Source organism: Notolabrus celidotus, chromosome 16 (assembly GCF_009762535.1).
Source record: "Notolabrus celidotus isolate fNotCel1 chromosome 16, fNotCel1.pri, whole genome shotgun sequence".
In the NCBI taxonomy this organism is placed as follows: Eukaryota; Metazoa; Chordata; class Actinopteri; order Labriformes; family Labridae; genus Notolabrus; species Notolabrus celidotus.
The window spans coordinates 27,023,104-27,035,181 of record NC_048287.1 but is presented as its reverse complement, the minus strand read 5'-3'; the positions used below and the strand labels follow the sequence as shown (position 1 = coordinate 27,035,181).

General features: G+C 41.5%; 2 protein-coding genes across 5 annotated transcripts in view; both read right to left on the bottom strand.

Annotated features, from left to right (window-relative positions):
• Positions 1 to 679: 679 nt before the first annotated feature.
• Positions 680 to 7,197, bottom strand: LOC117828494 (elongation factor 1-alpha-like). Of its 2 annotated transcripts, XM_034705669.1 has the most exons (8): positions 6,892 to 7,197; positions 5,893 to 6,061; positions 4,959 to 5,138; positions 3,597 to 3,893; positions 3,359 to 3,509; positions 2,470 to 2,726; positions 1,800 to 2,034; positions 680 to 1,054 (listed from the first exon to the last, which is right to left on the bottom strand). In XM_034705669.1, the coding sequence occupies exons 2-8, from the start codon at positions 6,034 to 6,036 to the stop codon at positions 930 to 932; spliced, it is 1,389 nt and encodes a 462-aa protein (XP_034561560.1). In that variant the 5' UTR covers positions 6,037 to 6,061; positions 6,892 to 7,197; the 3' UTR covers positions 680 to 929. The 2 variants fall into 2 exon arrangements, with proteins under 2 accessions (XP_034561560.1, XP_034561561.1); XM_034705670.1 differs by lacking the exons at positions 5,893 to 6,061; positions 6,892 to 7,197 and adding an exon at positions 5,223 to 5,314.
• A 1,083-nt stretch (positions 7,198 to 8,280) lies between these two features.
• The window catches only part of LOC117828493 (elongation factor 1-alpha), a 28,342-nt gene continuing 24,544 nt past the window's right edge, over positions 8,281 to 12,078 (bottom strand). For all 3 annotated transcript variants that reach the window (XM_034705667.1, XM_034705666.1, XM_034705668.1), the window contains 3 exons: positions 11,468 to 11,724; positions 10,589 to 10,823; positions 8,281 to 8,655 (listed from right to left, as the gene is read on the bottom strand). In XM_034705667.1, the coding sequence (XP_034561558.1) occupies positions 8,531 to 8,655; positions 10,589 to 10,823; positions 11,468 to 11,724 (617 nt within the window). In that variant the 3' untranslated portion in view covers positions 8,281 to 8,530. The remainder of the gene's footprint in view (positions 8,656 to 10,588; positions 10,824 to 11,467; positions 11,725 to 12,078) is intronic.

Here is a 12,078-nt window from a genome sequence, read left to right as displayed (position 1 = left end):
GTCTCCATCACCATCATCATGCTGACTCAACCTGACTTTCGGTTGACCTGTTACAAGGCAAAGCAGTGGAGTTGAGGCGGACCTTTAGCCTCCTCGCTAACAGCAACACTGTGTCCACCTGTCAGTCAAGTCAGCCATGCCCCTAATTATGCAAAACACTTGAGTTTAATATCTTTACACGTTTCAAAAAACCACCCTTGTACAGAATTAAAAACAAACACAGAAGAGAGATGAAAACTGCTGCTCTGTCTACAGGGGTGGCAAACATTTGCATAAACATAGGGATCCTCACTGAAGCTTCAAATAGTGCGCACAAGGTAAACCTCAGGGACTCTGTATGATCCTGCGTTGGAGTAATATGCACTATACCTCCCTGTACATGTTAAGTAAGGGTGTAAACTGGCTTAAATTAAAATGAATTAATATATAAATACATATATATGTATACTGTATATACCTCAGTGCAGCATCTATGTTTACTTAATTGCATTTCTCCTCTGAAAAATCAATCTTATGACCAATGATTTAAGCACACATATTGTGGACATATTAGAATATTTCCCTTTAACTGAATTTAAAATGATGAGCCTTTTGTTTTGACCAAATTTAACTGAATAGTCCTGTGATGTGTTTGAGATCAATGAACCCTTGTTAGTTAATGAAACACAAAGGAGTCATGTTGATTTAGCAATGTTTAAGGTTTTTATTGTTTTCGTTTGATGTTAATTATGATCATAGTTTCCCCTAGATGACATGAGCCTTCCTTTCCTGCGGAAACTCTTCCGATGGGTTTTAATCAGCATAAGCCAGTCCTTGAGTAGATAGCTCTGCTTCAGAGAAGACAGCGCTGGATGGCGGAGGGGGAAAGAGGATGAGGCAACCTGCTGCTGTTGATGCACCACTTCTTGTTTGACATCCTGCATGAAAATTCATTTCTTCTTTTCAGCCTTCTGTGCAGCCTTGGTTGTCTTTCCAGCACCAGGTTCCTTCTTCACGACAGACTTGATGACACCGACAGCCACTGTCTGCCTCATGTCACGCACAGCAAAGCGACCTTGGAGGAAGAGATGTATCAAGAGAGAGAGTCAGAGGCTAAATGAATGAACATTGCAACAAATTCAGTTTTATCAATCTAACCTCCTTCACTTCTATTAAAGTAAAAAGGATCAAAGGAACACAGCTATTTCATTAAATGTCTGGTCCTAATTTTTGCTATCGACCCAGACCTAGCTGTTTACTTGTTTTTGAAAAGATTTACCAATCTTTGTGCATGTGTATGATGTAATTGATTAATTATCTAAAGGCTGGTTCGGCCAAGCAGTTAAATTGCTGAATGATAACAGAATGCAGCCATCCTCTGTTATCTTCTGCATGATAGCAGGAGGCAGCTGGTGTGAATACAGAGCTTTGTCTCTGCAGTTAAGCCAGCAATGGAAGAAATAATTTGTTTGGCACTTTAGTTCACAACCTTTCTTTTAATGCATTTTCTACTAGAGTTGGAGATCAGTGTGAATTAGCTGAGGTGACACCAAACAGACAGGTAGTAGCATCCATCACTTACTCAGAGTGTCACTGCCAGTTAGTATGCATGACTTTAATCCGAGATATCATGTTTAAAAGATTACTTTACTGAAATGTAGCACTGTAAAGTTTTCATGAGCCATAAAGACCAAATCCAGATTTTGTACCGGGCTGTAAAGATGATTCTTTCAGCGGACTGGGCATTTTTAACATTTGGTCTACAGTGAAAACAAAAACATTGTGTTCTACATCGTGGCCTTCAGACCCACCACACTCACCTAATGGGGCATACTGAGAGTAGGGCTCAACGACCATGGGTTTGTTTGGTTCCAAATTAACAATGGCAGCATCTCCAGATTTCACAAATTTGGGGTTTTGCTCAAGCGTCTTGCCAGAACGCCGGTCCACCTTCTCCTTGAGCTCGGCGAACTTGCAGGCGATGTGAGCAGTGTGGCAGTCGAGCACAGGAGCGTAACCTGCATGGATCTCTCCGGGGTGGTTCAGGACGATGACCTGCAAAGGGTCGAGAAGAGAGGAGGTCAAAAACTAACATCGAGTGATTCCCTTAAGGAGTGGAGTGAGATGGAGGAACTTCAGAATGGTCTCACAGGTGCACTAAATAATGTAAATGTATTTTTCTGATGATAGAACTACAGCTTTTTAGTTCACTGTATTCAGTGAGCTCAGATCACTCATAGAAGGTCCATATTGGGGCAGCAGAGGCCAAGAATTCCTGCTCCAATAATACATTCATATTTTCCTTAAAACAAAGGTCTGTTGTGTTTTTGTTTTTTAAGCTGTCACTTCTTCTATGTTTGTTTTGCTTCAGTATCTAGATATCCTAAAATGCTTTTTAAAGTTGAAGCTTCTAAAATAACCTAATATTAGTTCATCTAATCTTCTCATCCCTTCTCTTTCATCTTAATCCTGTCCTGTCCTTCGACTCACCTGGGCGAGGAAGGAAGCTGCAGCCATGGGAGGGTCGTTCTTGCTGTCACCGGCCACGTTTCCACGGCGGATTTCCTTGACGGACACGTTCTTGATATTGAAGCCCACGTTGTCACCGGGCAGAGCCTCAGTAAGGGCCTCGTGGTGCATCTCCACAGACTTCACCTCAGTGGTCAGGTTGGCGGGAGCAAAAGTGACGATCGTGCCAGGCTTCAGGATACCGGTCTCAACACGGCCGACAGGGACAGTTCCAATGCCTGATAGAGAGCAAGGAGCATCAAGTTTAGTACGTTCTTTGGTGAATTACAAAATAAAACAACTTCAGAGGAAGAGAAGATTTCCTGGACAAAGGAGTTTGACCTCTAAGCTCTGACAATAACTGTAAAGAAGCTGTTAACGTGGCTGGTGTAGGTGGAGAGAGCTTTCTTAAACAGGAAAGAGGGTACAGAGAGAGATATGCCTTTGAATCACTGAGTTTTGGTCTTAGATGCCAATCAATTGTTCTTGCCTTTGGGCACCATGTCAGTAAACCTTGTGAGGCTGGAAAATATATGCTATGAACATATCTTCTCCTGGTTTACACCGCATGTGTTGCCTATAGCGTGGCAGCACCTGTGTCCTATTGTACTTGAAGCTGTTAATGGCATGACCTCATGATCTTCCTCCTGTCTAGACCTGTACTCTCTCTCAGACGTACGTTACTTTGGACAAAAACATCTGCAAAATGAAATCTTTAATATAATGCTGCTACAACACTGTGTGACTTGTGCTCCTGGTTTAAGCAGAGTAGTTACATGAATATCAGCTGCATGCAAAAACTCAGTGTGCTTTGTGGAGTAACGCAATGTGATACTACGCAAGGTGAGGTGAAGTTACAGTATCTCCTTACCGCCAATTTTGTAGACGTCCTGCAGGGGCAGACGCAGGGGCTTGTCTGTTGGGCGTTTAGGGGGCAGGATGGCATCGAGAGCCTCCAGCAGAGTGGTTCCTGCGGCATTGCCCTCCTTGCGCTCAACCGCCCATCCCTTGAACCAGGACATCTACAAACAGATTTAAAGAATGATTAGAAATTTAACCTTATCCAAATCTTAAACCAAAGTCACAGAGAACTGGAACAGATTTCTTACATTTTCACTTTTCTCCAGCATGTTGTCTCCATGCCATCCAGAGATGGGGACGAAGGCAACAGCGGTAGGGTTGTAGCCTACTTTCTTGATGTAGGTGCTCACTTCCTTTTGGATTTCCTCGAAACGGCCCTGGTTGTAAGGGGGCTCGGTGGAGTCCATCTTGTTGACTCCAACAATGAGCTGCTTCACACCGAGGGTGAAGGCAAGCAGGGCGTGCTCACGGGTCTGACCGTTCTTGGAGATACCGGCTTCAAACTCACCAACACCAGCAGCAACAATCAGCACGCCGCAGTCAGCCTAAACAGGGAGAAATGTTCCATCATTTTCAGATTAAATAAGGCTTTTAAAATTTTTGCTCTGTGTGCTTTAAAAACAGAAACGTAGAAATGTTTTGATTATTTCAATAAAAAGATTGAACTCTCATTTTCTTTTTGGTTTTCTCTTCAGAAAATAAATTCACTTCGTTTAAGACGTGTCTCTCTCTAAGCAACACACACCTGCAGGGTCTGGCAACAGAGATATTGCTTTCCAGTGTTGTTGATGAGTAGACGCTTAGACTGAAATAATACATGCCTTTATTTGCTTAATTATACTGTTAATGCCATTATTATGTCCGTTCTAAAGCTGAAAAAAACCCCAATTAGAGTTATGTAATAACTGATATGATATGATCTTATTGTTATGGCTGTATGTTTTGTTTTGTGTCCCTCCCCCTCTGTCGCCTTCTCTGTAGGAGCCTCCTGATTGAGGCAATGAGCTTCACTTGGCTGTGGGCCTTTAAAAGACCATAGCTGCCTGCAGTCAAGGGGAGGCAGTTGAGTTGGGGACTGCTGTCCGGCTGCCTCTCCTTCAGGGGATTTGTGTGTGTTTTTGTTGTGTTGTGTCCTGTTAGAATACAGTTTATCTTTGTTGAATTGTTAAACCCTTTTTGTGGTTTTAAATTAAATCCCTTATTTTACGTGTTAAAAGGTGTTTCTGTGGGTCATGTGTTGGATCATTGTTAGCCCCACAGGGCTGGGGCGTAACATTATATTGGGTTGCCTTTAGATGTAGAGTGAGCAGGAAAAGAGCAGGGCACAAAAATGTAATTTTGCCTGACCAAATAATAGTCTATCAGTAAAACATTACTTTTAGTTTAGCCATTGGCTGTATCTCCTTTTCCCAAAGGATGCCCACTGATGAGTAATAAAATAGATTTTTAATTCATCCTCTACTTCATTTCATTTCAGCAGCAAACGTTATAATGATTTAGCAACTGATGTCATGATTTTGGGTTAAATCTCTGTTGCCATTTGTGGTGCAATGTACGAAACCTTCAAGTAAAAAAATCAGCAGTGAGTAGACTGAAAGGTGCATCTTTACCTGAGAGGTACCAGTGATCATGTTCTTGATGAAGTCCCTGTGTCCAGGGGCATCAATGATGGTCACGTAGTACTTGGTGGTCTCAAACTTCCACAGAGCGATGTCGATGGTGATACCACGCTCACGCTCGGCCTTCAGTTTGTCCAGCACCCAGGCGTACTTGAAGGAGCCCTTGCCCATCTATAAAAAGGAATAAATCAGGTTGTTGTTTTTTTTCACTGCTATGGACAATACAATTGATATGAAGTTAATTACAAACATTACTTCAGGTTTTAATTCACGTAGCTTTTCTTTCAATGTTCAACTTCCTTTTTTTGTAGTCATCACAAATTCTAGTTTCAGATTTTCATTGAGGAACCATCCAGCCGTTTTAAAATAAAACTGAACGCCCTACTTTCAAATGAATCAAGCCTGTGAGTGATTATTATTACCCACAGCTTTTTGTCCAGGTTTTCTAAAGGCTGGATCACCTGTTGTGTGTTCTGTGTTTTGTATTGACTAGAATACACACATGAAGGAAGCGGTTGTATGAATTAGTTACATTTTTAAAATATTTGACAAATGGAACTAAATGAATCCCTCGTCAGCCGCCTCTCATAGTCACATTATGAGTAATAAAAGAAGGTGGTTGAAAATGGTTCAGGTGATCTTTTTAAGAAAGCACATGTTTAATACATTCTTTAAAAGTGTGATATACAAATCACTCAAACAGGATTGCTGTAAAATGTCCTTGATAGTTGTGGTACTTATTTTTCACCAGCAGGTGGCAGCTGTTACAAAGCAAACATGGGGAGCAGTCACATCCGCCACACCTTATTAAAACCTGTATTTTCAGGCAGTGAGTGTTGCAGGCCCTTGTTGTGTCACAGAGTTACAAAATGTGAATATTTGCCCAAAAATTTAAATGTAGACCTCTTGTGGCACCGTTACTAACCTCCTGAGCTTCCTTCTCGAACTTCTCGATGGTTCTCTTGTCGATTCCTCCACACTTGTAGATCAAGTGGCCGGTAGAGGTGGACTTGCCGGAGTCGACGTGGCCGATGACCACGATGTTGATGTGGATCTTTTCCTTTGGCATTTTGATTTACTGGAAGTTCGCTACGCTGGAAGCAGAGAGGTAACTTTTAAGTTACATATTTCAAGATTTGGGTAGAAAAACAATGTGAGCTAAGTCGTTTTGGGGAAGCTAACATTAGCCGATGTTAGCTAGTTGGCCACGTGGGCTAGCATTGGCTTGCCGGTTGTTACATAATGTGAGGCCTACCGGCTAATTAAATCCAAACTGGTAACTTAACACTTAAAACTTTAAATAAGTACTAAAAGAAGTACTTCCTGGTAAGTAAAACTTCTTAAACTCAACCTCAAAACATAATTTGTGACAACATTAAGTAACAGTCATTCGTTTAGAATTATAGTGTTGCATAAAACGCTTTTCTGTTGGATCATTGTCGCTACTATTAGTATAAAAATCTTTAAAAATACAATACTGGTCTAAAAATCAATGGGTTAGTAGAGTTTTAAAAGCAGATGTTAGGATTACATGCACTATATTATTCTCTTTATCTTGGAAGCATTTGCCAGAAAATGGAAAAAATTGAAAAGGGTATCATAAATACAGTAATTTGAGTAGATTTACTTTATCAATGTTGACTGATTTAAAGTTAAAGTTAACCTTTAAATTTGAAAAAAGTTCAAATGTTCGTCAAAGAAGAAAACTTTCATCACATGTTTCAGATTAACTGTTGCCACGTGGTCTGAGCCTGGTGTAATCAATTTACATTATAATTGATTATTAGTAAATATGTAGAAATATTTACAGATCATTGACATTCTCGTTAAAAAAATCATCACATTGATTAGAAGTAATTAGAGCTACCTTCCAGATAAGGAATGGTTTTGGCATTTCAGGATTTTGGTTTGTGATATAACTCACCTGGTTGCAAGGCTATCAAGAGGTGGTGGATGAACGTCGTCCCCTGCTCTGTCTGCGCCGTCTCAAAGTGCTGTTTCCGTAAAAAGTGAGCTCTGGGCAACGCCTTTTTGTAAGCCCTCCTCCTGATTTTCTGGCTTGGGCCTGATTCGGCGCATTTCTGTTGAAGGTTCCTCCATCTACTCAACTACCACATTTGCATGATTATACCTGTGCGTCAACATGTCAGTGACCGTTTCTCAAGAGCATACCTGACTGACAAGTTCTGCTTGTCGGTCCTTGTTTACGGCCTTTTACACACCACACCTTGAAACTCTTCACTTCACTGTTTGAGCTTTTCTACCTGAGTCCTATCTCCTGGAAAAATCTTTGCAGGAATGCAGCAAAAGATTTAAAAGAAAACGACTTTCCAGAAAAAGGAGCACCACCTTTATCACCTTAGGGCCCAAACTGACTGTCTGCATATTTTGACCAACATGTGCTCCAAGGTGTTTGAGATCCATTCATTCTCGTTAGGTTACACACAGGAGTCATCTTCACTTGCAATGTTTAAGATTTGGATTGTTTTGGATTGAAGTTAATTACAATCATAGTTCAGTACATCATGCACTATACCATTGCCTTTAGCTCTGCTCTACAAAACAGAACAAACCCATCATCATAATTGTTGTCTAATACACCTGAGCTCGTGCTAAACAGGCATAACAAAATGTGTCCTGCAAAAGGGTCAATTTAAGAGTTTAACAAATCTAATTGATGAGACGACAAAACTATTAAACAACTTTTCGTCTCCAGATTCAACAAACCTGCGATTGTGTTTATACTTCCTGCCAGAGTAATGGTCCACCTTCTTTTGGAGCTCAAGGACCAAGGGACCATGTGTCCATTTAGGTAGATCAACTATTGTATGGAACAAGGACACAAAATAATGTTTTTGGGGTCTTTTTTTTTTCCTTTGTTGATAGATCAGCTGAAGAGAGAGAGGGAATGTGGGGAGTAGAGAGTGGGGAAAAGCATGCAGAAAGGGGTCATGGCCAAGTGGAGTGGAACCAGAGACCGTAGGAGTGAGGACTATAGTATTTATGCACGAGGTGTCTGCTTTGAGTTCAAGGCCAACCAGGGCCCCCAAAATATCTTTTCACAAAAATGGAAAAAAATCCATGTTTGTGGGTTCTGAAGAACTCTTTTCCTGGTCGTTTTGACAGAAATTTAAATCCTAACACAAGTCTAAAGGTAAAGAAACACTCAGAAAACTTTTCTATCTGGAGTTTCTCTCCTGAGAACTTTCCCCTTTAAATGACAATCCATGTGTTTGACTTTTGCAATCTAAATGTGCTCAAATAAGTTTGAGGTCCATGAACTTGTTAGGTAATGAAACACAAAGGAGTCATCTTCATTTGGCAATGTTTAAGATTTTTATTGTTTTGGTTTGAAGTTAATTATGATCATAGTTTCCCCTACATGACATGAGCCTTCCTTTCCTGCGGAAACTCTTCCGATGGGTTTTAATCAGCATAAGCCAGTCCTTGAGTAGAGAGCTCTGCTTCAGAGAAGACGGCGCTGGGTGGCAGGGGAGAAGAAGGGATGGGGCAACCTGCTGCTGCTGAGGCACGACTTCTTGTTTGACGTCCTGCATGACGATTCATTTCTTCTTCTCGGCCTTCTGTGCAGACTTGGTGACCTTTCCACCACCAGCAAGCTTCTTCTCAACAGACTTGATGACACCGACAGCCACTGTCTGCCTCATGTCACGCACAGCAAAGCGACCTTGGAGGAAAGATGCACCAGAGTCAATTAGAGGCTAAAATATTACACACAATATCAAATCTAGCAGTAGTTGTAGTTGCTGAATTAAGTAACATGAGCCGACTTCACAGCACCACTGGGGATGTGCTGAATGGACCAGTTTCCCAGTTGTTTAAATGGGAATTTATATCCTGACGAGCTGCCTATAGTTAAGTTAAGAAACCATTCAGAAATTGAGTACAATCTATTCAACCTCTTAACACATGTTCATAGAGTTTGTGAGTAATAATCTGTGCTGTGTAGTAGAGCATTACAGCATAATGGCGTCAGTTATAAACCACAGCTACAGCTTCATACAACATATGACCAGGATTCAGGGTCTATATAAATAAAACTATGATCAACACTTACACACTTACAACATGTTACATTGGTGTTACTTCCTGTTTTATTTTGGAACTTCCTGTGGTGATTCCCAAAGTTGTGGATCAATTAGCCTGAGTCTATTTATGCAGGGCTTCACATTAGCTCCCTCTCAATGGTTTGTTTCAACGTTTTCAGTTCATTCCTGTGTGTTGTGTCTCTTATTATGTTCTGCAGTCGAGCTAGCCGTGACATGATAATGGGGGCTGGCCTCCGTAAACAGTAGCTCTGGTACAGACTAGCGACGGTGACGATCAGTCGGCTTAATGCGCACATCCTGAAGCTACACAAAAGTAAATCTGATGATTGTTCGGAGTCTCTAATGATGATAAACATCCGATGAGGATGTGGCCACTCTGTGGTTTCTGAATGACCAATCTGAACCAAAAGTTGGTATTTTGGCTGTAGTTATCTTCTTTTGTAACTCAAAGTGACAACATGTGGACATGGGGGTCTGTACTCACTAGTTCAAGTGTGGTAACTCCGATTAGCGGAGGTGACTCCTAGCCATAGAATGTATAAAATATGGGCGTAGTATCCGTGACGTCACCTATCTGTTTCTGAAGAGCTGCTTTGAGGCAAATCGGCGGCGGCAGCCATATTGCTGCTGTCGAGTCAGTGTGACGTAAAGAGGCGGAGTTTGAGCCTCCTCGCCAACAGCTACAGCGTTCCTGCAGGCAGCTGTGCCTCTCATTGGAAGACTAGTAATCTCAATATCTTCAAAATTGCCGCGTTAGAAAAAAATTCACCCCCCCTCACAGTGAGAGCAGATCGAGAAATGAGCTATCCAGACTACACTTGTCTTTTGTACCAGGCTGTAAACATGTTTATTTCTGCTGTAAAGATCGGCTTTTTCCCATTCATGTGTATGTGACTTCCGGTACTTCCTCGCCTCAAGCGGATCCTCGATGAACTGCTTTTAGCACTTCCGCATTGGACCGGAGGTTGCCGCTTGCTCCTAGCAGACAGTTACTCACAGTGTCTCTACTTTTAAGTAAGCATAACTTTAAGGTTAGTCACATAAACTATATATTTAACCCCTGTATAGTTATTGTGAATTAGGTGATGAGCTATGGAGACCAAAAACCCATATTGAACCAGGCTGTAAACATGCTTATTTCTGCTACAGGGCAAAGTATCTTAACACTGGGGTCTATGGAGTTGGACTCACTTTGGGAAAAAGCCTCTGATGGCCATTCAGGGACCTGCAGTTTCTTTCTTTCTTTCTTTCTTTCTTTCTTTCTTTCTTTCTTTCTTTCTTTCTTTCTTTCTTTCTTTCTTTCTTTCTTTCTTTCTTTCTTTCTTTCTTTCTTTCTTTCTTTATGTATATGTATGTATTTGTTTTTTGTTCCATTCTTTATTTCTGCAAAGAAAGTTTCTGTTCATGTTTAACTGATAAAATAAATAAGGGCTTTGTTCCATTTTGGCATATTGTAAGTATCCAAAACACCTTGCACCACACCAGGGCCTGCTTCAAACCTGCACGTCCTGCTGTAACGGTCTTTCAACTGGCAGACAGCATTTCACTCACCCAGTGGAGGATACTGGGAGAAGCTCTCAACACACATGGGTTTTCCAGGCACCATGGTGATGATGGCAGCGTCTCCAGACTTCAGAGCCTTGGGGTTGTCCTCAAGCTTCTTGCCGGAACGACGGTCGATCTTCTCCTTGAGCTCGCTGAACTTGCAGGCAATGTGAGCGGTGTGGCAGTCCAGCACGGGGGCATAACCCTGGGAGATCTGGCCGGGGTGGTTCAGGATGATGACCTGCAGAAGGACGGAGACAAGGAGACACAAAGAGGACTGTTAAAAAGAAAAATCTGATCATCTATGTTGACTGGCTGTTGGTTAAACTGATGCAGAGCGACTGTTGTAAGGTCTCGCAGGGACCCTCAAAGTTCATTATGTTTTGTGACAGAGAGTCCATTTGATCCAGCTCATATACTGTATATTGTCTTGTGGCGATCATGACCTCCGCAGTGGACATTTTTAAAACCTCAGAGGACACAAGTTCTGTTTTTGCTCCACTTGTAGAAAAGGCAGAGGAAACAGGAGTGCATGTTTAAGCCTATAGTAAGGTAATATACTGTAATCTTGGTGGTAGACTATCTCTTCATGATTCTATTTGCTTTTATGTCGATATTAGAGACCCTGTCTCCATCATGCCTTTACATTCCCTGTATTAAACTTCAGTCTTGCTCTGTTTCCAAAAATTCAGCCGCTGTTCCATCTGAATATGGATAGTGACTCTTGTTTGGTGTCCATTGTCTAGAAAGTCGTCCTCACAACTCTACCAATCTTATCTCTATCTCATGAAATCACTATAAAAAAGGATTTCATGTTCAACACAAGTATGTCCTTGTCCTCATTCCTTCACTTTTACCTTAATCCTGTCTTGTCCTTCGACTCACCTGGGCGGTGAAGTTATCAGCAGCCATGGGTGGGTCGCTCTTGCTGTCACCGGCCACGTTTCCACGGCGGATTTCCTTGACGGACACGTTCTTGATGTTGAAGCCGACGTTGTCACCGGGCAGAGCCTCAGTAAGGGCCTCATGGTGCATCTCCACTGACTTCACCTCAGTGGTCAGGTTAGGGGGAGCAAAGGTGACGACCATACCGGGCTTCAGGACACCGGTCTCAACACGGCCAACGGGGACAGTTCCAATACCTGAGATGCGGAGCAGGAGGAAGTTTGAAGTACACTTTTAATTAATAACAGATAACAATACCTTTAAATTAGGGATTGTATGGACATAAGGATGTGATGTTTATGCTTAAATTAGGACTTATGACAGTGGTGGACAAAGTACACAGCTTCATTACCTAAGTTTGAGTATAGATACTTCATGTCAAATATTATATATTATTATTATATATTACTCCAATACAAGTGAAAGTTGCTCTGTCAAATTATTACTTGAGTTAAAGTGCTGGAGTACTTGCTTTTAAAAATACTTAAGTATTCAAAGTAATTTTTAAAATATCTCTAAACTTTGTATTTTCACAATACATGAGTGCAGTC

Excerpts from the sequence above, each read along its gene's own strand:
- LOC117828494 (XM_034705669.1), bottom strand. The coding sequence starts at position 6,036 with ATGCCAAAGGAAAAGATCCACATCAACATCGTGGTCATCGGCCACGTC. Across the intron at positions 3,894-4,958 it reads TGATCACTGGTACCTCTCAG|GCTGACTGCGGCGTGCTGAT; the intron begins GTAAAGATGCAC and ends CTCCCTGTTTAG. Across the intron at positions 2,035-2,469 it reads CAGCTTCCTTCCTCGCCCAG|GTCATCGTCCTGAACCACCC; the intron begins GTGAGTCGAAGG and ends GACCCTTTGCAG.